The sequence below is a fragment of the Ctenocephalides felis genome, unplaced genomic scaffold (genome assembly GCF_003426905.1).
Source record: "Ctenocephalides felis isolate EL2017-DRISC unplaced genomic scaffold, ASM342690v1 CF-g0.4_SCAFFOLD_01886, whole genome shotgun sequence".
NCBI lineage: Eukaryota > Metazoa > Arthropoda > Insecta > Siphonaptera > Pulicidae > Ctenocephalides > Ctenocephalides felis.
This window is the reverse complement of record NW_020538040.1, coordinates 135,920,154-135,945,695: the sequence shown is the minus strand read 5'-3', so window position 1 is coordinate 135,945,695 and position 25,542 is coordinate 135,920,154. Positions and strand designations below refer to the sequence as shown.

The 25,542-nt window shown below is 29.8% G+C and overlaps 2 protein-coding genes across 2 annotated transcripts in view; one reads left to right on the top strand and one right to left on the bottom strand.

Moving 5' to 3' along the window:
- LOC113378647 (GATOR complex protein DEPDC5) overlaps nt 1-25,542 on the top strand; it is an 84,908-nt gene that overhangs the window by 43,806 nt on the left and 15,560 nt on the right. The window lies entirely within an intron of this gene.
- LOC113375955 (serine/threonine-protein kinase grp-like) lies at nt 1,518-2,888 on the bottom strand. The gene has a single exon (XM_026615891.1). It carries the CDS (start codon nt 2,886-2,888, stop codon nt 1,518-1,520), a length of 1,371 nt encoding a protein of 456 aa, XP_026471676.1.

Genomic DNA, 25,542 nt, shown 5'->3' with positions numbered 1-25,542 from the left:
GGTCCTGCCTTCTCAAAAATTTAAAAAAATTACCACTCGGTCAATACGAATCGAATTCTTTTTTAATCATTTTAATCAGATGTGCTTTCTCTCAAAAACTGGTTGTTTTTGCACTTTTTGCTCTATATCTCACGAACGGCTGAACGTGCATTTGCCCAAAACTAGTCAGCATCTCTCCCCATCAATATAATTCAAATGTTTTCTGAATCATTCAAATCAGTTGATCTATGCTCCCAATATCGTAGACGAAAAATTATACCCAAACATCCGCGCACACACATGCATCCATACTTTCTAAGGTATGCCAAAATGTTCAGAAACTCCAGAAACGTAAGACATGCAAAAAAATTTTTCGTTTTGTTGCGATTTCTATAACTTACCCTACGGGAAAGTTAAATATTAAAAAATGAACACCATAATATTAATAGATTGGAAGGACAAAAATAAAATAATAAACAATGTAGTATATTATATTTCAAATAGATGAAGTTAGTTAAATTATTACGTGCATATTTTCACAGTTTTGTTCCATCTTGTTATTGGCTATTGGTTATATTCCATTATATTTAAGTACTATTATACTATTAACTATTTATAGAGCTATACGCACAATGTACTATGAGTGTTATTTTCTGTTACCGAGCTTTTGTTAGAAAGCAACTCAGTGGTTGTTCTATGTCTTTGTGATGAAATTTTCACATAGGTAGTTCTAATTATATATATATATATATATATATATATATATATATATATATATGTATATATATATATATATATATATAACGATGAAAACATTTTTGGGAAATAATTTGGGTCATTTTCAGATGAAAACAGTTTTGGGTCTTTATTTTGAAGAATGTACATAAAATATCAAAAACAATAATTTTAATTTTAAATATGCATAAAAGATACATGATCAATGTAGGTATTTCACGCGCAAATGATTTCTATACGTAATAATTCACTTAACAACGGTTCGTGCATTTTATATAAAAATGTTGTAAAATCTTAACCTTGATATCTTGTTTTTCATATTGCAATATTTGCATGATCGATGATCAAATTAATTTATCAGAGCTAATTCAAAGTGCTTGTAATCATCGTTGTTATTCCATGACATTATTTTCCTTTGAAGGAGTATTTATGTTTATAATTTATTTCAAACTTACCATTATGGTTTTAATAACGATTAACCTGTACAAAAAAATTTCACACTTATAGATTAAGAACTAAACAGAAATACCTTTTAATATATGTATAAATAAATTATTGGATCTGAACAGTGAAATTTACCACAATATTTTTTTTTATCTTTCGCTAACCATAACGGTGAATTCGAAGAAAATGATTTTTTTATACACTTCAACTCACCAACAGATATAAACAATTTCAAGCAGTCAGAAAGAACTTAAATCAGTAATTCCAATAATTTATCAACAACTAATTTATTTCATGAAAACATTTTTGTTGTATACATAGTTCATAACTATTAAATGGTCTAAAATATTGTCATGTAGTTAAAGATCAACAGGAGCTTTGACTATAATGTCACCTAAATTGTTTTTTATTTCTAGAAATCTTCTTTTAAATTCTAAACCACAGCCTTTTGATAATCGGAAGTCCATCAATAATTTGTTTTTTATTTTTATTACATTGGCTTTGAATACCAATGGCATTTTGCGCCTGTCTAATGTGTTTATTGTTACCACGCCCTTATTTGTTTTCCAAAATTCATTTTTGTTGAGGCAACTAGTAAGCTTCTTAATGACGCCCTCAGTATCTCCGCTAACAAAGAATCTAGTCATTCTTTTAACTAGCAAAACATTTTGTTTTGTACTTTGTGGGAGATTCAAGTGAGTACTTAAGACCATATCATCCATAAGCACCGGCTGCGAGAAGCAAACATCATCTCTGGAACAAATTGTGTTTTCTTCAGCATTTGGAACAATTACAGATGCCGAAAGTGAGCATTTGCTGTTATTTTGTTCATAATTAGGCATTGCACAAAATCGCTTACAAGGGGGCTCATGCACTACATCTTGGTGTGATATTTCAGAATCTTCACTAATGAATTTCATTGCGCACCATCTATGTTTTATTAGATTATCTAAGTTGATCCTTTTATTTGGAAGAGGTGATAGTATTTTTCTCAGCAAAGACAATATTAAATTGCTGAGCTTGGTCCAAGGCGTTAGCGAAGTATATGAATTTATTTCCCAAGCTGTGTATTGATGATATTTCCACGTGGGTTCATCCCACGGCAACTCTCCAGTAAGCATGGCAGTTAAAATTATCCCGCAAGACCAAATATCGGCAGGCTCAGCTTTGTAAGATCCAGTTAAAACTTCTGGAGCAATATAAGGAAGAGTTCCACATCTCTTCTCAAGAAGGCGTTCACGACCATTTACTCGAAATATAGTAGCCATTCCAAAATCCGAAATTTTCAAATTATCTTTATCATCAAAAAGTATATTTTCGGGCTTTAAATCCCTATGTGTTATACCTCTCCTGTGTAGATATTGCAAACCACACAGCAACTGATTAAAATATTTCTTCGCTTCATTATTTTTCATACCAAATTCAGGCTCTATTCGATCGTACAACTCACCGCCTTCTGCAAACTCCAAGAATATATATTCAATATTGCCTTGTGTATTTTGTCCAAATAGTTTTAAGATGTTTCGGTGGCGCAAAGATTTTTGTATAACAACTTCTTTGTGCACAGCACGTTTAGCATCCCGATGCTTGGCTGTGTCGATTGTTTTCATTGCCAGAGCTTCTCCACTTCGTCGATTTAGGACTAGCCTCACTTCGCCATAAGTTCCTTCTCCTAGTATTTCTCCTACGGTCCAACCCTCATCAAATTTGGGCGCTTTTGAAGCCGCCATATTGGAACGAAAAATTTTCACATTTTAATAAAAAAAATCTGCCTTGAATAAAATACTGTCTACGTTGTTTGGCATATCACTTGACCAGTTAACTGCGATTGACAAAAATACGATTGATTGAAGTGATTAACAAATATACTCATCATGGCAATGGGAAGTGGCCAATTTTTGCCTGATGACGAGTATATCCGTTATGCGTACGAAAGAGTAAGCATTTGCTATTGAAATTGGCATTTTTGAAAGGAAAAACAAATTATATTGTGAAATGTCAAGTTTAGATATTTTGAGGCTGTGATTGTATGAAATAAGTAGTTGTAAGTGGCATTTTACCTTAAAGCAAGTTGTATAAATTTCCCGAAATGTAGAAATGATATACTTAATCAATAAGATTTAAAATTAAGCTTTTTAATCACATTTTTTACTATTTATTTTGAAAATAGTTTTTGCTTTTCATCAAAAGTATTCTTTCTGTCATACATTATACATGTATAAAATTTCATTGAATTTAATCTGGTTTTAAACTTACACATATGTAATATATATATATATATATATATATATATAAAGAACCTATTTCATTCAGCCATTTTCAAAAAGTTTATCAACACATAACAGATTGTAATTGAAATTAAAACAATCGTAATCTTATTTTCTAAATCTTGTAATTAACAAGTTAATGAAAAAAGTATAAACTATATGAGCATGGACAACATTTGCCTTGTGAGAAATTTTGCAGTCAGCCCATATTTAAGAAAAAGTTTTTTGTATGAAATCGCTTTTTGCTGTTACTCGATGTACTTTTGAACTTTTTTTATATATAAATAAATAGCAATTAAAAATTACAAATTTCTATGAGCTATTAAGCAAAAGTATACAAAAAATATACATTACATAAAATCACATACACAAATACGTAAATACAAATATGAACAAATATTCAAACATGAATAATTATACGATATAGTTTTTTAGTATTCGAATCCCTCCAGCGAGAGATTTACAAATAAGTGCTAGGTTGTATCATTGGCGGTACATTGAGCAAAGATGTAACTAATGCATTCGAGTGATACTCAAATTTTAAGACTTGGGTATTTTTCTGCTTTTAATAATTTTTTGTGCAAATGAGATTTGGAGATATCAAATTATATAAAGACAAACAATGAAACATTTGTTATTGTCCTAAGTATATTTGATTGGATTTTTTGTATAATTTTAATATTAAATTTCGTACGACTGCCCCAGATTTTGACTCCATAAGTCCAGATCGGTTTAGGTATTGTATTATATTATTTATAAGACGTTATTCTCCATAGACAATTCAAACTTTCTCCCAATAAGCCAGTGAAGCTTTAATTTGTGGAATTTTATATTTCATGTGCACTTGTACTTGTTGGTACATGTGTACTGGTGCTTGTTGATCATTGTTTAAAAATACTGATGGTCATGTATCTTAGTTTTTTCATGTTTTGGTCCAGTCTTCAATGATATTAAGGTAGGATTACAATTTATGTAGGGATGCAATTGGGTCTTTATTTACTGCTAGGATGGCTATATAGTCGGCGAAAGTAACTATCGTGGAGAAGTCCAGTAGGAAAATTATGGGTATACAATAAATAAAGAAGACCTAGTACGCTGCCTTGCGGTTCACCAGCTTTCATAATCTTAGGTTGGATTAATGCCGTATCTATTCTCATTTTAAATTTTATATTTTTCAAATAAAATTAAAAAAAATGTAGCACATGCTGGCAATATTTTTTTATTTTATATAGAAGTCCTTCGTATCACACCTGGTCGAAGGCTTGACTTACTTGTCAAAGGAATGTTGCAGAGCAATATTCTTTTGCTTCGTTGGCTTTGTTTATAGTGACGACTAATCTGTGGCACTGCTGTATTGTTGAGTGTCCTTTTCGGAATCTAAATTGGTGTTCTGGGATAATATTATTAACTTCAAAAATGTCTTCCTATATCAGTCTTTCAAGTACTTTGGATAAACTTGGTAGGGGACTAATAGGTCTCTAAAGCTTACTAATTTTAAATCCTTACCAGTTTTTGGGACCATTTTAACAACAGCGGGTTTGAAAACTGATGGCCAATAACTGAGTTTAATAGAATTATAAATATATGTTATAAAAATGTACCCCTTTTCAGTATTCTTTTAAAATATTGAAGAAATTTGATTTATTTCAGGCGACTTGTTGTTTTTTAATAGATTTATAGACTATTTAGACAGTGGAGAATTCAGTAATAAAGTTTTGGGTACTCTTAGATTCATCTGCAGACAATTGCAAAGGAATATTAGGATCAGATGCATTAGGCGAAAATACAGAGCTCAAATAAGTTGAAAAAAGTTTGGTCTTTTCAGATTCACTTCTTGCGCATGAATTATTGCTAGAAATTATTTTAATAAGTAAATTTGCAACTGTTGTTTTTTTCTTGCATTGCCTCGGGATTTAATTGTCGAATCTGTTAATTTTTTATTTACGTAATTAAAAAAATTACTTTCGTTAAATTATCCAATTTTCTGTTTTATGTTGCAATAAGTTCTCTTAACTGAAAGATAGTGTGATTTTTGCCATACACTTCTAGAGAAGGGTTTTTCAGAAATTAATCTTCTTATTTCTAAAGTAGTTTTCTGGTTTTAATGTGATGATTGTAATATTGCTATTAGGTTATTCAAAGCTTTCTCTATGTCAGTGGGAGATTTAAGTCTAGTGTTTAGCCTTATTTCAGCATCTATAGTATGTCGGCATAAGTTCCAGATAATATTAGAGTTGTGTAGCATAAGTTCCAGATAATATTAAGTTGTGTCACAGGACTTCAGTTTTAGATAAATAGATAGAAGTTATCGAAGCTATCACTGCAGTGTGATCTCATGATACGTCATACTTTTGAACATAAAAAACTTTTTTTTTATTTGGTTTGTACTAGTTTCGATGTGTAGATGTAAATGAGAAAACGAACAACTGCTACAAAAGGCATAAATAGCAAAACAAACTCTGCATTTTTATTCGGATCAACTCAGATATATAAAATATATATAAAACTACAAAAATAACTTAACTTCAATAAGTCGTTTTCAATTCAATAAGTCGTTTTCGAAAAAAATCATACCAATTTTATAAAAGTCAAGTGAATGACAAATCGGACAAGAAAGACAAAACGCTCATCATGATGCAAATATTAATAATTATTTCAAGTTCTTTTCATTCAAGTTTAGTAAATTAGTTAACAATGAAAGTCTATGCATGTTAATTTGTTTGTTTGCAACGTGCCGTCTATAAATAATGATGTGTTATTTTGAATTTAGTACTGAGATTATTAATTTCATAGTGTATTACTCAATCAATAAATTTGCATTTGTTATTTTAATTATGTAAATAATTGATTATAAACAAATTGTAATGAGCCTGAATAAACCTAATGTTTATTTGATTAATTATTTTATACAGCTGCTTTTATATGATTCTATTATGAGTCAATTACTTGTGCATGTACCTTGTAAAAAGGCAAACCTATCTAGGAACAAATGTTTCCTTCCTATTCGAAAAGTGATTCATAAGTTGAAATTTTATTTTGTATTAATCGTCTGATTTGTAATAATTCTGAATATTCACTTCTAAATGTCTTAAAAAATGAGTTGTTTTTATTTAATTTATCAAAATATTAATACTTGTTAAATTATAAATATATATATATTCTTAAAAAAAAATAAAAAAATTTAATCTTTTTTGAACAACTTTAATTTTTGGTACAGGAAGTTCCTGGAATTTGCCTTAAGGCACGATGCTATGCACCACTAGTTTCGAAATAAAGGGTATGGGCGCATTGCCATACAGAATCGGCCCCACCCTGGTATTTAAATAATTTATACGCCATTTTATAGGTCTATTTGATAAAAACCGATATACCAATTTTCAACTTTGTACCTCATCTTATGGCCGAGATATCATTGAAAATATGCCAAAGTGGCCCCTTCTTTTAAACTTACTTTTTAGCGTAACCATAAAAGATATCGAAAAAATTTTTACGTGATTCTACTTACATTGACTCAGACCACATTACGTAGAACAATCGATTCCAAAAAATCGTTTACTATTAGCTGAAAAAGACAAAATAATTTTTCAATTGATTATTTCGGGTAGTGCATTTATTTGGACCACTTTCTAATTAGCGTTATTCGAAAGCCTATTGTTTTTTCTTTGAGTACTGCAAATATTGTTCAAATCAATTTAGTGGAACACATTGGAAAATTGAAAAGAACAGAGCAAGTACACCCGCGCGTAACACTAATAGTACCCTGCAATTGCATAGAGTTCGTTCGGACGCAAAACAGTGCGCGATGCGCCGAAACGATTCTTAAGAAATTCTGAATGCGAAAATATTTATTTTATAGTTATATATGTATATATACATATGAAATAATAATATAATGAAACATTTTAGTTTCAACAAACACAAAAAAATTTTTTTTTTGAATGATAGTTGTAACATTGTGGCAATAAAGCCCTTATTGTGACCATTCTTTATCAGTACTACAATTTCATTTGATGTAAAAAAATATATACCTCTAATAAAATATAGCTGAATGTACTTTGTATAGTTTGCTATGAAAAATAAATTAAAAAAAAATTCTTGTAGAAGCTTTTTGTATAGTACTTCAGTAATTTACAAAAATTATTACTGAAAGTATTCTAATAATCATTATTTTTATAATATAAAATATATTAATTAATTTATTTCGAAAATTATATTATTTATAAATATAATATTTGTATCTTTTGTGTGGTTTATGCGAAAGATCGTGTTTTTTTTAACTAATTTTGTATTAGCTAATTCGCATCTACTTATAATATAGTGACATTTTAAATGCATTTAGTTTCAGTATATATTTTTAACTTTCCGCAAGTAAGTTATTGTAATCGTTCAAAAATCGCAATCGAAAATGTTTGCACATCTTCACGTTTCGAAGGTTTCTGAACATTTTGGAATACAATAGAAAAAAATTATATGTGAGTATGTGTATTTGTGTTATATTTCGTGTATGAATGATGTAATGAACATTCGATTCCTTTTGATGAGGAGACCTACTGATTAGTTTTTAACAAATACAAGTCGGAGATACGGAGCAAAGATAGAAACCGAGTTTTCAAGAGAACGAAAAATCCGATTTAAATGAATCAAAAAAGCTTTTGCTTTTTTGGACGACAAGATTTTTTTTTTTTAAAAAAAACATATTTTTTTTTAATTCTCAAAAATTATTATCAAACATAATTCGAATCAAATAAATAATTTTAATTTTGCTATTCATTTTATGCAATTCTTAGATAATATCCTTCGTTCTAACTCCGCTTCATTAAGTTTTGTTCATTCACTTTTCAGGCTAACATATTTAAACGCCATCGTTCAATTTAAGAGCACTTTTATTTTGTCTATAAATTCGAATAATAAAAGTTACAGTATTTATAATAATATATTTGAAAGCATTCAATATTCTTATTTCATTATAGTACGGGAAGTTCCAGTAATTTGCCTTAAGGCACGATACACCACTAGTTTTAGTGATTTAATTAATATAGTAAAACTAATAATGTCTAAAAATTTCAAACTCCGTGAATTTATACATATATAACTATAAAATAAATATTTTCGCATTCAGAATTTCTTAAGAATCGTTTCGGCGCATCGCGCACTGTTTTGCGTCCGAACGAACTCTATGCAATTGCAGGGTACTATTAGTGTTACGCGCGGGTGTACTTGCTCTGTTCTTTTCAATTTTCCAATGTGTTCCACTAAATTGATTTGAACAATATTTGCAGTACTCAAAGAAAAAACAATAGGCTTTCGAATAACGCTGATTAGAAAGTGGTCCAAATAAATGCACTACCCGAAATAATCAATTGAAAAATTATTTTGTCTTTTTCAGCTAATAGTAAACGATTTTTTGGAATCGATTGTTCTACGTAATGTGGTCTGAGTCAATGTGAGTAGAATCACGTAAAAATTTTTTTGATATCTTTTATGGTTGCGCCAAAAAGTAAGTTTAAAAGAAGGGGCCACTTTGGCATATTTTCAATGATATCTCGGCCATAAGATGAGGTACAAAGTTGAAAATTGGTATATCGGTTTTTAGCAAATAGACCTATAAAATGGCGTATAAATTATTCAAATACCAGGGTGGGGCCGATTCTGTATGGCAATGCGCCCATACCCTTTATTTGTCAGCGTCGTATAAGTTTCAGAATTTTTCATAGGTTTAATAAATTCAGCTTATTAGAACTGTTAGATTTTCTTGGGGGTGTTATTTATTTAAATTGCTCAAAGCATTCAAAAGTTTCCAATATTCGCAAAATTTTCAATGAAATATTTTGCCAAATGCCTAATTCTCTAAAAGTTTAAACTTTCAAATACCATCTAAATATTTTAAATATTTTTAGTTTGACTACAGATTATATATAAGATATTTACTAACTTGCCGTAGGGTAAGTTATAGTAATCGCAAAAAAATCGAAAATTAAAATTTTTGCTTATCTTTACGTTTGAAAGGTTTCTGAACATTTTGGCATACCTTAGAAAAAATTGATGTATGTGTGTGTGCGGATACAAATTTTCGTAGACAATTTTGGGAACACGGATCAACAAAGAGCGATTTGCTTTGTATGCGGAAGTCCTGGGTTCAAATCCCAGCTCCTTCAGAACGTTTTTATACGCGTTAAAATATCTTAAAAATTATAGGTAAATGAATGAACTGTATATTTAATAATTTGAGCGTATAGATATCAATCTTAGAATATCATAAATGATTTTGAGCTTTTTTAATTTTATTGCAAAAATAAATTTAAGTGGTGCATGGCCTTGTGACTTCCTAAAGCAAATTGCTGGAACTTTCCGTACTCTAATTAACCATTTAAGGAATAAAAATAATCAATAACTAATAAAAATTATTGAATAATTAATAACAATTGTTTCACATATTTTTAAGTAGATTATTATAAATACTGTAAATTTATAAGTGCTTAATAAAATCGTTTTTTTTTTCAAAAATTCAAAAAAAACGAACTTTTATAAAATTTTCAAAATTTTGAAAAACATTCAAAATTACCAAAATAATCAAATTAAAAAAAATTGAACAAATTTCTTGTGAGTTGTAAGTTGTTTGTAGAATACGCTCGTTGCCCAATTTAATAAGCACTTATAAGTTTACAGTATGTATTTTAATAAATAATCGATTTGAAAATATTTAAAACAATTGTCATTAATTTATTTTTAATTATTGAGTAATTTTTATTGATTATTGATTATTTTCATTCCTCGAATGTTTACGGCACGGGGAGTTTCAGCGATTTGCCTTAAGGCACGATGCCATGCACCACTAGTTTACTTTTTTATTTACTATTTTTTATAGTTTGCCAGGGTAAAGGTTCAGTCAGTCCTTTTTACCCCACCCACGTGTAAACTATTATAGAGGTTATATGAAAAAAAGTGTCGAATCTAACTCAAATTTAACAATAGATCTTATGATACAATTAAATAACCTATACTTAAAAATTATATCACGGTCTCGTAAAACAAAGAGCAGTGCTCACAAGCAAAAAAACTAATGAAAAAAATACTTTTTTAAGGATTTTCTAATATTGCCGGTTATTTTACCGATATCAGCGTCATAAGAATCGAGGAGGTGATGGCTGGCTATATATTTTTCCCTCTACTTTCAAATGTTGTTGTTAAAGAATTCTTAACTTTACTTGTTTTTGAGATATCGGTGGTGTACGTTTTCACCCGCGGACCTTTAAGTTCTGCTCTACTCTATTCTGTAGGTCTTCTAATTTTCTTTACTGACAATCGTGACCAATTGAAAAAGTGTTCATAAATACTGAAACTAGTGGGGCGCATGGCATCGTGCCTTAAGGCAAATTGCTGGAACTTCCAGTGCCAAAAAAATTTTTTTTAAAATATTAACATTTTTGAAAAAAAATTACTTTGAAAAATTAAATTTTTGAGAAACTATAAATTTTTGACAAAAATGTACTTTTTTTTGATAAAAAGACTTTTTGAAGAAAATCGTATTTTGAAATATTTTGAAAATTCTGAACTTTTTTACAAAGCAATCGTACTGCTTTAACTGCATAGAGACGAAATATCAAAGCGCGTAAGCGCCGCGCCGCCGTCTAATGGATAAGCATTGGTACGGAACCTATAGAAATATAAACAAAATTTATACTTATTGTTAAAATCTCTATAAAATATCTGATAATTTGATGTGCATATGTCTAATGATCATTTTTGACCGCCAGATGGCATTTTTTTTTACTTTTTTACTAGATCTCCGAAACCGCTAGACCTGCCTTTATGAAAATTTGATCAGTTTTTCATCTTGTTAATACAAGTAAAATGTTCTTTGAATTATTCAAATCGGATGCTCCGTTCTCTTAAAAACTGAGTTACCGTTTTTGGCACTTTTTGCCCCATATATTTGGAACGACCTGACCTGCCTTTGCCAAAAACTAATCAGCACGTCTCCTTATCAATACGAATCAAATGTTTTTTGAATTATTCTAATCGCTTCATCCGTGTTCCCGAAATCGTCGACAAAAAATTTTATCCGAACAAACATACACACGCACACACATACACACACACATACACACACACCATTTTTTTAAGGTATGCCAAAATGTTCAGAAGGTTTTGAAACGTGATGATTGAAATTTTCATTTTCGATTTTTTTTGCGATTACTATAACCAGTGGTGTTGTGCTAATATTTTTTTTGCCGGAACGCTAAAATTTAAAATCCGGTTCATAAACCGGTTCGAAAAATTTGATATATTTCGATAAGAACTCACAAATCTAATATATTGACTTCTTATATAATTAACTCTATTATATACAGCTAGTCTATACATTAAATTGTACAATTGTATGAGGGAATCATTGAGTACATAATTTATATTCTTCAATGACAATAATTATATTTATTTTGGTATTATTTGTATTCATTAATACCTACAGGTATTTATTTTGATATGAAAGTACTCAAGATTTATTACAATACTTTATAAGACTTAACCTAATATGATAGATAACCTATTATTACCTATCATACTATACTATATTATATCATAGATAGATATCTATTATCTATCATACCGTGAGATACCTATACCGTCATTAACTTATTATATACCTACATATCTTTTACTTCTTATAAATACTACTGTCTAATTTATATATTCACCTATATTATATAGGTTTACCTTACGCCCTATGTATTTTTTTTTATTACCTCTACCTATCTATTGTCTATACCGGGAATTGAACCCGGGACCTCCGCGTGGCAGTCGCGTACCTTATCCACTACCCTATCGGGTACCCCCACCAATAATATTGTATGGGCCGCACTGTTGTTACCGCGGGTCATTTTCTAATTAATTAGGTAATTAATACTAAGGTGGCGCGACGACACGCGGAATAAGACGGTTGATTGTAGCGTTACGGTGGTGTAGTGGTTAAAGTCGTAGCGTGTCACGCGGCGGACCCGGGTTCGATTCCCGGTAAGGGTACAAATAGCGTGAAAGAAAAATTGTAGGTAATAGGATATATAGTAGATATAGATAGGTTATATAATGTAGGGATTGAGAGTATATGATTAAATATAGCGTATGGTATAGATGTAATGCGTGTAGTATAGAATGCAAAGTATAGGCATACGTAAGGCTATAAAAATACACGAATAGGAACCTATGATGTAGGTGTTAGCGTATAAGAAATGCGAATGTATATAAGATTTAATTTATAAATATTATTTTTTCTATAAGAATTTTTATCTCGGTATTAAATATCTAAAATATCCGTTAAGGCATCGATTACACCCCACTGCTGCCTTTGCCGTTATCACTTCATAGAAAATTAATTATTAATTTTAAACGATTGTGTGCACTGTGCGACAATAGACATAGAACTATAAATTTTATTAAATGTTTGAGTAACTTGTGCGAGCTGAATTTCTTAAGATGTTCTTAGTCTCGCAACTTACTGAATTCTAAAAATTCTAAATTTAAAAATATAATATAAAAATTATTATACCGCTGTCTGGAAGGGATGGCAATTTATAAATATACAGATTAATACATACAGAATTTGGAATTTTTCTATAATCCGTAATATTGAGAAAGTTTGCATTAGACCTAAAAAGGGATGCGTATTTACCTAAGCTATGGAAATATATGGAAAAATTTGCACATGCATCCTGTGCTCACTTAACTAAACAATGATCATAATATATTTAACGAATTTTTAACAGTATTTACAAATTACATTCAAAATGTGTAATTTTTTAATTTGCTTCCCCCCTCTGAATTTAAAAATGGATTTTTCTGTGGGGCGTGCGCCCCACGTTGGGAATTACTAGTCTAGGAGTACAATTTTTTAATCTACTACCAGGTTAAAATAATTGAGTGATCATCAATTCCACAGCACCTTCATCAGATTTTTAAAAGATCAAAGTTTCTCTGAATCTGCATACAAATCTCAAATTGTAGGCCGAAATTGAGACAATAAGTCTATATAAATATCAGGGTAACTCTTTTGCTATAAATTGTCAACTAATTTACCAATAAATAAATGTCAATAAAACAATGATTAAAATAAATTACCAATATATGTTGGATTGTAAAAATTTACAAGCGATCGAACGGCTTATATTTTTGCCTTAGATGGGAAAAAATTCATCCAATTATTAAAATATTACATTTTTTTGCAGTTCTTATGCTTTTGTATTTATAGAATTGCTTTTTTTGTTACAATCAATTTCCATTATATGAATGTCTTAAATTATTTATTTTATTCGACTAACGCCCGCTATGTCCGAAACAAGTCCAACTTATATCCGAAATATTAGGGCATCAGACACTTTTCGGTCTTAAAGTAACATATGCGAAATTTGAAATACACCTATGTATTGTAATTAATATTTCAGTTTATACACCTCAATTTGTAACTAAATTAAAAACGACTTTGATAAAACCAGTGGTGTTGTGCTAATATTTTTTTTTTGTCGGAACGCTAAAATTTAAAAACCGGTTCAAAAATTGGTTTTCATGTTTTTTCCGGTTCCGTTCGAAAAGGAAAGAAACAAAAATTATTACAAAACCCATTTTGTTCACATATATGTATGTTTATTGCAATAATAACATTTAATAAAAATTAGTTGAATAATAACTTATAAAATTTACTTATTAAATCATTTTCTGTATGTAGCGATTTTTTTAACTTCCCGTAGGGTAAGTTATAGTAATCGCAAAAAAATCGAAAATGAAAATTTTTATATATCTTTACGTTTCAGAGGTTTTTGAACATTTTGGCATACCTTAGAAAAAATGGATGTATGTGTGTGTGTGTGTGTGTGTGTGTATGTACGTGTGTGTATGTATGTGCGGATACAAATTTTCGTCGACGATTTCGGGAACACGGATCAACCGATTTGAATAATTTAAAAAACATTCGATTCGTATTGATAAGGAGACGTGCTGATTAGTTTTTGGCGAAGGCAGGTCTAGCCGTTCCGAAGATACGGGGCAAAAAGTGCCGAAAACGGTAACTCAGTTTTTAAGAGAACGGAGCGTCCGATTTGAATAATTCAAAAAACGTTTCACTTGTATTGACAAGATGAAAAATCGATAAAATTTTCATGAAGGTAGGTCTAGCGGTTTCGGAGATATGGAGGAAAAAGTAAAAAAATGAGCCATTTGGCGGTCAAAAATGATCATTAGACATATGCACATCAAATTATCAGATATTTTATAGAGATTTTAACAATAAGTATACATTTTGTTAACATTCCTATAGGTTCCGTACCAATGCTTATGCGTTAGACAGCGACGCGGCGCTTACGCGCTTTATATTTTGTCCCTATGCAGTTAAAGCAGTACGATTGCTTTGAAAAAAAAGTTCAGATCTTCCACAATATGTCAAAATAAAGAAAAAAAATTTTTTTTTCAAAAAAAAAAAAATTAAAAAAAAAACTTTTTTTTCAAAAAAAAGTAATTTTTTGTCCAATTTATAGTTTCTCAAAAATCTTATTTTTTCAAAGTAAATTTTTTTCAAAAATGTTAATCGTTTTTAAAAAAATAATAATTTTTGGTACGGGAAGTTCCAGCAATTTGCCTTAAGGCACGATGCCTTAATTGCCTTAAGGCACGATTTCTTAATTGCCTTAAGACAGAATTCCACTTACAGCTAGTTATATTTTTTCTTGCCGGAACGCGTTCCGTCCCAAAAATGATTTGCCGGAATGACGTTCCGGCGCGTTCCGGCTCGACAACACCACTGACTATAACTTACCCTACGGGAAGTTAATAATGAATTTTCCTCACCCGTTCGTTTGCCCGCCTCCTGGGCCCAATCCATGACGCTGCTGAGTGCCGCGCTCTTCGCTGTCGCCTCGTCGTATTTACCGGAGTCGGCACGCGCATCCATTTTCAGCATCGAGTAACGCGTCTTCACTCCGGTGAAGAGGGCGGTGGCGGTAGACGCCGAGTCCGGCACCTGCTTGTCCACGGCGTATGTCTGAAATTATTATCGCACGTTGTTAGAAATAATACAAATTTATAATCATGTGAGAATCTTTCGTTAAATAAAAAAGTAAATTGTAAAACCTTACTTTTTGTAGGGTGAGTTATAGTAACCGCAAAAAATTGAAAATCATTTTTAACTTTCCGAAGGAGAAGTTTACGTTTTCATCAAAAAATCCGATTCGCTAATTTTATGTTTTCTCGACGTTTCATGCCATTCTGAATCGAATGAGATAAAATTTGGTAAAAGTGTATGTGTATGTAAACAGATTTTTTGCCGTAAATCGACGTTTTCTCAAAAACGGCTAGACCGATTTTAAAAATTTAAAAGTCATTAGATGCATCTCGGAGGACTATTGATTGTCAGTTTTGTGCGACAATCGACCATTCCGTTTCTCTGAAGAAAAGCAGAAAAGTGAAAAAATCTCGTCCACGTTTAAGCTCGCAATTCTGAATCGATTAAGAAAAAACCGTTCGAAAGATATTGGTTGTGAATCGTGCTGATTAGTTTTTGGTAGAAATCGGCCGGGCCGTTTTCTTGTGTAAAAAAAAAATTTTCGACGATTTTTATTATTATTTTTTTGACGGTAGATAACATAGTCTTATAGATCATACTAAAATATAACGGCCCACGACAATTCGTTTAACTTTAAAAATTCGTCAAAGTTTGCAAAAATTGGTATTGTTTTTTTGGCATTTGTCAAAATTAGACCTTTCATCGATTTCAGAAATTTAAAAGCCATTTGATGTATCTCGATGAGGATTATCGTTTCTCAGTTTTGCGCGATGATCGGCCGAGCCGTTTCTTTGTAATTTAGAAAAAAGTGTTAAACTTTTCGTCCACATTTAAGCTCATATTACCGAATCGATTTTAAAAAATCAAAAACTGTTTGAAAAATATTAGTTGAGAATGATACTGATTAGTTTTAAGTGAAAATCTACCGAGCCGTTTTCTTGTAATTAACTGTTGAAAAAAAAAATTGTGACGATGTTCATGGAATTTTTTTTGGCAATATATGTCATGGTCTTATAGAACTTACTGAAAATTTACGACCTTACGACAAGTAGTTTAATTTTTAAAATTCATCAAAGTTTGAGAAAATGAGTAGTTTTTTTTTTGACGTTGATTAAAATTAAAATTACACAATTTACTTGGTATAACGATAGAGTACTTGGTCTTAATGAACATACTAAATTATTAAAGTTCTAGGGAAACTGGTTCAATTATAATAATTGTTGATTTTTGAAAATTTGCTTCTAGAAAATACTCCGATACGTTAAGTGTTCGTTTTCAATTATGTGTAATAAATCTACTCGGAATGCTTTTGATCACTCATAATTTATTTTATTTTTTATTGATTAAGTTGATTATTTACACATATCGGGAAGTTCATGTAACTTGACTCAAGGCAATATACCAATACCAATACTCATTTTCTCAAACTTTGATGAATTTTTAAAATTAAACTACTTGTCGTAAGGCCGTAATATTTTAGTAAAGTTTCATAAAAATCGGCTTAAATTTTTTTTTCAACAGTTAATTACAAGAGAACGGCTCGGTAGATTTTCTCCGAAAACTAATCAGTATCATTCTCAACTGATATCTTTCGAACAGTTTCTGATTTTTTTAAAATCGATTTAGAAGTATGAGCTTGAATGTGAACTAATCAGCACGATTCCCAACCAATATCTTTCGAACGGTTTTTGAATTTTCATAATCGATTCAGAGTTGCGGGTTAAAACGTGGACAATTTTTTTTTTCACTTTTCTGCTATTAATAAAGAAACGGAATGGTCGAATGTCGTGCAAAATTGATAAACGGTGGTCCTCATCACGATACGTCGAATGGCTTTAAATTTTTAAAATCAGTCTAGCCGGTTTTGAGAAAACGTCGATTTACGGCAAAAAATAGGTTCACACATACGCACCCACACACATACACACACATACTTTTTCCAAATTTGGTCTCATTCGATTCAAAATTAGCGAACTTCTTCGGAAAGTTAATAATCCAAAAAACATGCAATTCCAGCCGTTTCGGAGATACGGGGCAAAAGTGCCAAAAAATGGTAATTCAGTTTTTTTTAAATCGGTTAGTAATGCAGATATTAATATTTTTTTTAATAAGTGAAAACAGCCTTTCCGGGCATAGCTGCATCAAATAACATATTTTGTATGGTACAAGCGTAAATAAGTCATCACAACCACTAATAGGATCAGTTAAATTTTTATTGCTATTTATAATAAGAAAATATTTTTTATGGGGTACATTATATAATTATAATTTATACTTATTGTTAGTATAATATTCTTGTACTCAAACGCTAAATCTCTCATTAAGGTCAGTGATAAATGAATAAATAAGATGCTAATAAAGTTTTAGAAAACTTAATCCAATTATTACGCCAATGGTGTGGGTTGATGCAAATTCATATCTTAGAGTCAAAGTTATTAATTTATAACTAAATTAATTAGAACATTGTAATATAATTATAACGCTAATATCAGTTTTAATTCAGCAAACATTCCATGTTGATCTCTTTAATCTACAATGTTATATATTTATTTAACGATGCTACATATGTATTAAAATGAAGTAATTTAGGTAAGAAGGCGGTTGTAAATGTCTAAAGAAGTTTAATCTTTTGAATGATGCTTTATTAGCGTTTATTGTTAACACGCGCTCTTATCTAACGACCGCTGCAACATCTTCATTTTAAATAAATACAAAAATTGTGAATCATTTTAATATTAACTATGTATGACTTTTTGGCTATTACCAAAATAAAATATTAAACGAAGGTAACGTAACTCTAGGTTTTTTGTTTTACTCTAAACACAGACGTAGTAAACAAGCTAGGTTCTATTTGTAACACAGACGTAAAGGGTAACTAGTAACAGACGTTTTTCAAAAGGATCTTAAACGATAATAATTTTTTTTTCTCGGTTGTACATGTAAACCATCCCGCATAATATTGTTATAGCTACTATCCCGCAGGCCGACCCAATAAACAGAACTGTGTAGGTCCGCATTTTTAAAAAATAATATAAAATTGATCTATAGTAAAGTTTTTGATTGCGTTATTATTATCGAATAATATCAAATTTTATATATTTTATTTCGTTTCAACAATTTTTGATAATGTTTAACAAAATTTGGTGATTGCTGAATTATATAAATAATATAATCATAATCTTGATTAATGTGAAAAAATCGCATCTTAGGTTAGTTAAAAGAAAACCTTGGGGTTAGTTGTAACATACAAAAATTCTATACAGATACAAGTGAAAAAGATTCTGAGAAATGTATGGTTTGTAAGATGTGGGCACATGTAAATTGAGTCACAGGAGACATTGTTACTTTTTTTTGTATTATGATATTAATTGTACTTTACGTTGATTAATGATAAAAAAATATATTACAGGAAATATTATATATTTCTTTTGTATTAATTATAGTTTGCGTTAATGTATGAAAAGAATTATTCAGAAGCAGGTCAATTTCCTTGAATGAGTAAATTATCAGGGGCATTATTGTCGTTTTTTGTTGTTGCTACTTTCTCCGGTAGATGTTATAACAAGACCCAAACATGGGGTAAGTTGTAACACGGCACTTTTTCTAGAGATTGATTCATTGTAAAAAAATGAACAACTGTTGTGGATTTTTTTTATTTCGTTCGGTAGAGGAATAGTAGCAGCGACTATCCATCTTTATTTGGCAGCAATATAATCAGCGGATCTCAAAATATATTAATTTAAAAAAACAGTGATAACAAGTCTAGCTCCCCTATACAGAAATAGAGAATTTTAAATAACTAAAATGTCTTAACTTGTTCATATTTGACTTCTATTTATTAAATGAATTATAACTACTAATGAGAGAGTGTGGTCAATAAAACGCATAAATACTGATTCATAGGCAGATGGTCTTTAAAGAAGAACGTATTGGTTTCGAATTTTCTTTCAGAAATGTAATAAGGAATTTTGAAACCAATACGTTCTTTTTGTAGTTCACTATTTTTTACCTGAATTAATGAAAGGTTTTGTTTGATAGTTTTCGAACACCAATCAGAACTTCAGAATCTAATGAGCTATTGTAATATTACTTTCTAGCCTATATTATTAGATTTTTTTAAATATTGATAATATTTTTAATTCGATACGCCAATGCCGTGGTAGGCTATTTTTACTTGAAAACATATTTCCATTTATATTTTTAAGCATAACCTGATATCACTGCTGCCTTATATCAGGCTGTTTGTAGTGGGTAATGATTCTGGAACCTTGGGTTGTGAAGCCAAAGTTCTTACCACAGAGCTCACGAAGTAACCCCAAGATAGTGTTAACATATGATATGATGCATTCCCGAATAATTAAACAAAGATCATTTATATTTATTTAAATCTATAAAATATTCTTATTTATATACTTATCGTTGAAATAAATGTTTTCAAATAAAAATATCCATAGTATAATAATAAAGTAAGCACTGTAATAATAATGGTACTAGCAAAACTATCAGTACAGCTGACGGACCTGCCTTTGGGTTGATTACTTATTATGAATATAATGAATAAGCAAATATATACTTTTTGAAATAGAAATCCTTAAAGTGTATTCTTCAAACATTGCCTGAAAATATTCATTTTACCGCATGTTTTGATACTTCGATTTATGTCATTATCAGCTTACAATTTTATACTGTTTTATATATCCCGCAGCACTGTTGTGAATCACCAATTTTTATCAAGCTTTTGAATGTAGCAGATTCAGCCTGAAGTCAAGCAGTAGTAATATCGGGTTTCACTTGGAAATATAGATACCAATATGTTTCCAGGTGAAAATTGTCCTTACCACGCATTGCTGCATCAATAAAAAATCATAATTGTCACAGAAATTGTATTCATCACATAGAGATAGAACGAATTGCTGTAACAATAAAAATTCATTATTATTATAGTAATAATAAGAATTCATCATATAGAGATAGGACAGGTTTTCGGGTTTCCATAAAAAAAGCGAAGTAGGTAGATGAGTAAATCATTACAACATCTTTATAAGACACTTAAGGGGGAAAATATTTTTTTCCTATAGCAAAAATGTTTTCCAAAACTAGCCAAGAATGTATCCAAGAAATTTCAGAAACGAATTCGAATTATTTTCGGAGTTACAGAAGAAATAGTGAGTAAGCATCACGAGCGGAAAATTTGAAATTTTGTATGAAAACACATGATTTTTTTTTAAGTTGCGAAAAATTTCTCACTTTTTTCTGGATTGTTTAGGTTTACCCAAAATATATACTATTGAAAATATAAATTTGTTCTGATTTTTTTTGTTTCGGATGGAAATTGTGACCTGCATCTTTCCCGCCAATCGACACATGCACATTCGTGGCGCCTCGGCAAAATGCTTGTACCCGGCATGTTATGACATATATTATATTTTTATGAAAAAATTTGAGAAGAATGTTTAAATATTTAACAATAAAACCTGAAAGTTTTGTTTTAAATAAAAATGTATTTCCTTCCCTAAAAAATTCTCAAAAAGCGAATTTTTGAAGCCTCTAAAGCAGGCCCTCCCCTTAAATGTTAATCGCTGTTGAAATAATAACTTACATACAATACAGGAATTGTAAAGAAATTATATCATAAAATGTATATAACACTGTCAAGTAAAGGCATTTTTCTTCAAGTAAGAACAAAATACGTGTATCATGTGTCCAATTTTGAATAATTTTTGATGCGTATTTTGACATCATCAAAATCAACAACCTTTGTACAGACGAAGGACCATTGCTCATGTGCAAAAAAGAAATTTAATTTGTCAAATATAATTGAAATTTATTTCGTCGTACTTTATTATTCTTCAAGTGCTAAAGGTAAAACCTAATGGCAAGTGGTATTGTTCTGCAGTTAGATGTAATTCGTCGTCCGATGCTTCAAAATAAGCGCAAGGTTGATTTAATTTTTAGAGTATCTTTTGAATTCGCTACACGTACACGTGCACATGGTAAATTATTTAAATAGAATACAAAAGCAGATACCTACATGCCAGTATTTGCTAATTTTAATAAAATAGCAGATGTATTACACAATGCAAATAGGCATTTAACAATACGCGATCATAATTTGTTATTTTTAACAAATATATATATATATATATATATATATATATATATATTTCGCCGTTAGTTCAAAATTATTTCTATTTGTTTTTTATTTCATTTTTACGCAAGGCATTGCATAAGATTGTAAAAAATTCCACTATAGGAACATGTAGTGATATCTGCTAAATTTTTATGATTATAATATAAATAAATGGTACATTTAAGTTGAACTGTAAATACACAACTTTTGAAGGTTTTCATGTCATCTAAGTTAATTAAGAAACTTTTGTTTTTTATTATATTATCCATTACACTTTGGTAAAAGTTTTATACTGCCGAAAAGAAGGTAAAATACTCTACTTTATATAAATAATTATTTAACTGCCAAAAGATTAAAAGGCATTTATTCAATGAAATTTTTAAACATACAGACTTTCTCAAATCCACAGAATTTGTCACTTTCGTTCGAATAGTTGCTTTTCAAGTGAGTTTTGAGAATTTTTATTAATTATAATAGAGCTGGGCCTAAAGGGCGGGTAAAAATGCCCGACACCAATATCGCAAAAACAAGTAATGAGTTGTGAATTTTTTAGCAACAATATTTGAAAGAAGGAAAAGATGTGTAACCAGCTATCGCCTTGAATCAAAAAACGTCGCTATCAGGAGATAAACGGGCATGTTTGAATATCAATAACAAATTTATTTTCTTTCGTCGTTAGTTTTTTTGGTTGTGAGCACTGCTGTTTAGTTTACGAGACCCTAATATAATTTTTAAATATACGATATTTAATTGTTTTATAAGATGTATTGGTAATTCCAAGTTAGATTCAACATATTTTTTTTATATTATCTCTATCATAGCTTACATGTAAATGGGGTAATAAGGACCAACTGAGCCTTGACAGAGGTGTAACCAATAAACAATAGTGAATAAAAATGGAAATCCGGCTAAAGAAAAATAAATTTACGAAAAATAAATTAAATTAATAGTCATTTCAGCTCTGATGATGAATATTTCTGACAAAATGCCAGATCAAGGTTATATACAATATCATATTTGTCAAAATGTGCCCATTGGTTGATTAATTGGTTGAAATTTTTATTTGCGATTGGTAATTGCAGCTATTATTCCTTAAAAATTAAAAATGAGACATTGGATTTGTTTGCCCCCTGGCTGTCCCATTTTATCTAGCCTATGGGGTAAAAAGAGGCAAATTACAAAATTTAGAAAAATAGTAATAAAACACATTTCTATAAGTAGGAATAAACTGAGAATTTTACTGAACATAGTAGGATAGTTGTTTGTTTTGTACGTATTATTTGTTGTAATGTAGTTAGTTCATTTGATAGTTTTTTATTATTAGAATTTATAGTAATAGAGATTATGAAAATAAATATTTTTACTTCTTGATATAAGTTTGTGCATAACGTAAAAATGTATCCGATCCCATATCTTAGTAGTGAAAAAAATATAAAAATCTGAAAACATTAGCATATTCCAAACACTCTGTTTTGACTTTCAAATGGTCGTCTTGTGCACTTTTCTAAATTAAACCAAACCAAAACGAAAGTTTATATCAATGTTTTTTACCCAAGCTAATTGAATGAGCTTTATTTTCAAAAAAGTGTCAAATACTATATTTAGCAAACATACGAATATGTAATATGCATATTTTTGTTACAAAATTTTAAGATATGGGCTAGCACTGACTAGTCCCTGGTTCGATTCCCGCTACCGCCAAAGCCCGATATCAGACAACTTGATGTCAAATTTACACTTGAGGTTATAGATGTCAAATATAGCCTCAAATTAAAATCGCCTCTCGTGGGTATAGTTCCATATACAATACAAATGTCAGCAAATACTTCGAGTATAGTCAATTAGTCATAATTGGATTGGACAACCACTGGGTTGCCATCCATTCCAAAATCCATATAATAAAGTCGAAACAATTACTTGAATGTCGTAAGTGTGACATATTGTAATTAAAAAAATAGGATATGTACCAAAATATACAACATTTAAAATAACTATATGTTATACACATATATGCATATTACATGAACATTCTGCCCACCCAGAAAATTCTCAATTTTGTTCTTCAATCCAGTAGCTTACTCTACAGAAAGTTAATAAAATATTATTAATCAATTTCTATTGCTAACCCTGTTTGAATGTATGTATGCCGACATTCTAGGTTAATCTACATAATGCAGATTGTTTTATATTTATATAACCACATTACATTAATTAAAATGTAATCATATTGTCGCAAATATCTTTAAAGCTGCATTATCTCGTGTTTGCTTTATTAGGAAATACTTTTATTAGTAGGAGAGCTCGTTTTCAGAATTATGATTTTAGTTTTCTGTGCCAATCCAGAATTAAATTTATGCATACATACACACACACATATATATGGGACTCCGACGTTGTCCTGTACCAACAATTCAAACAATTCAAAATTTTCATTTTTTTAATATCCCATACTAATATTTACTTGTATAATATTTAATTGGATAAAAGTAATTATTAATGTTTTATTCAGTATTTATTATCATTACAGTCTATACCAAAATGTAGATACATCAAAAAGAGTAATGTTACATAGAACTGCGTTAAATAAAAGGTTGAGTCTCAATTCCTACACTTAACTTTTTGATTAAACTATGAAAACAGCATATAACATAATAAACAAACAAATATTGGAAAATGTTCATTAAAATTATTTTAAAAAAATGATATATTATCATTTTTATAACGAGTTTATTATCAACAGCTTAATTTATTTTAATGCCAAGGATTATAGAATAAATTTAGTCATATCTGCAGGTGTATTTATACGTAATAAGTTTTTTGGTTTTCTAACCCTCGAGCCAATTGTTCGTGACTAAAACATGGATCTTCCAAATTTTTCCCGCAAAAAATCATTTTCTGTCCTTGTGATTTATTTATGGTCATAGCATGAGCATAATACGTTTAGAATTGGAAATTTCTGTTTTTACTATCGAAATCGCAGTCTTTCAAATAGTAAAACGGATTCAGAAGGAATTAATGATAATAATAAGGTGACCCAATAAGGTTTGACCGGGACATTTCCGGATTTTCACCTTGTGTCCCGGGTTTTTCTAAATGTAATATTTGTCCCGGATTGTCCCGGTTTTTTAAAAATTAATAGGTAAATTACCAAAAATTATGAAAACAAATTAATAAGTGCTATTTTTTTCAAAATAATTATGAAGAAAATGAAACAGAATTTTATACAAGGCTCAAAAGCGAAAAGTATACGACCAAAAAATATAATATCATAGATAGAAAAGTATTGCATATATTCGAATAATAATGTTCTTACTAAAAGCCCACAATTCAGATTAAAAAAACAAATTATATAAAAAAACTGTTTTTTATTGTATCCTTAAATAGCATTTGTTATTTCAAAGAAGCCCCCCTCCCTCCCCGTCCCGGATTTAACTTAAAAAAAAATATGGTCACCTTATAATAATGATGTAAAAGAACATCACGTTAGAACTTTCCACCCACCATTACATAATTTTGGGACATTTAAATTTCTGAATGAAATGATTGGTGATAGCTTCCAAGGGCTCAAATGATTCCCAATTGATAGAAAACAATTCTCTGAAAGTTTTAGCACTTAATATTAACTTTTAGATAATGCGCAATTTAATCAAACTTCGTATGGAAATAGCATGGAAAAATTTTTGAAAATTAAAAAAAAAATTTAAGTAAAACTCAGCGACAAATGAATTAAAAGTGAAAATTCGTGTCATTTTTTATTGAAAAATCATTTTTCGTGCTATTTCCATACAAAACTTTGCTTGAATTGCGCTCTATCTAAAAGACAATATTAAGAGCTAAAACGTTCAGAGAATTGTATTTTATTATTTGGAACCATTTGAGCCCTTGGGAGCAAGAAAATTCGAAAATGTCCATATTAAGGACCACCCTAATATATATATATA

Coding starts and splice junctions, on each gene's coding strand:
- LOC113375955 (XM_026615891.1), bottom strand. CDS start 2,888: ATGGCGGCTTCAAAAGCGCCCAAATTTGATGAGGGTTGGACCGTAGGA.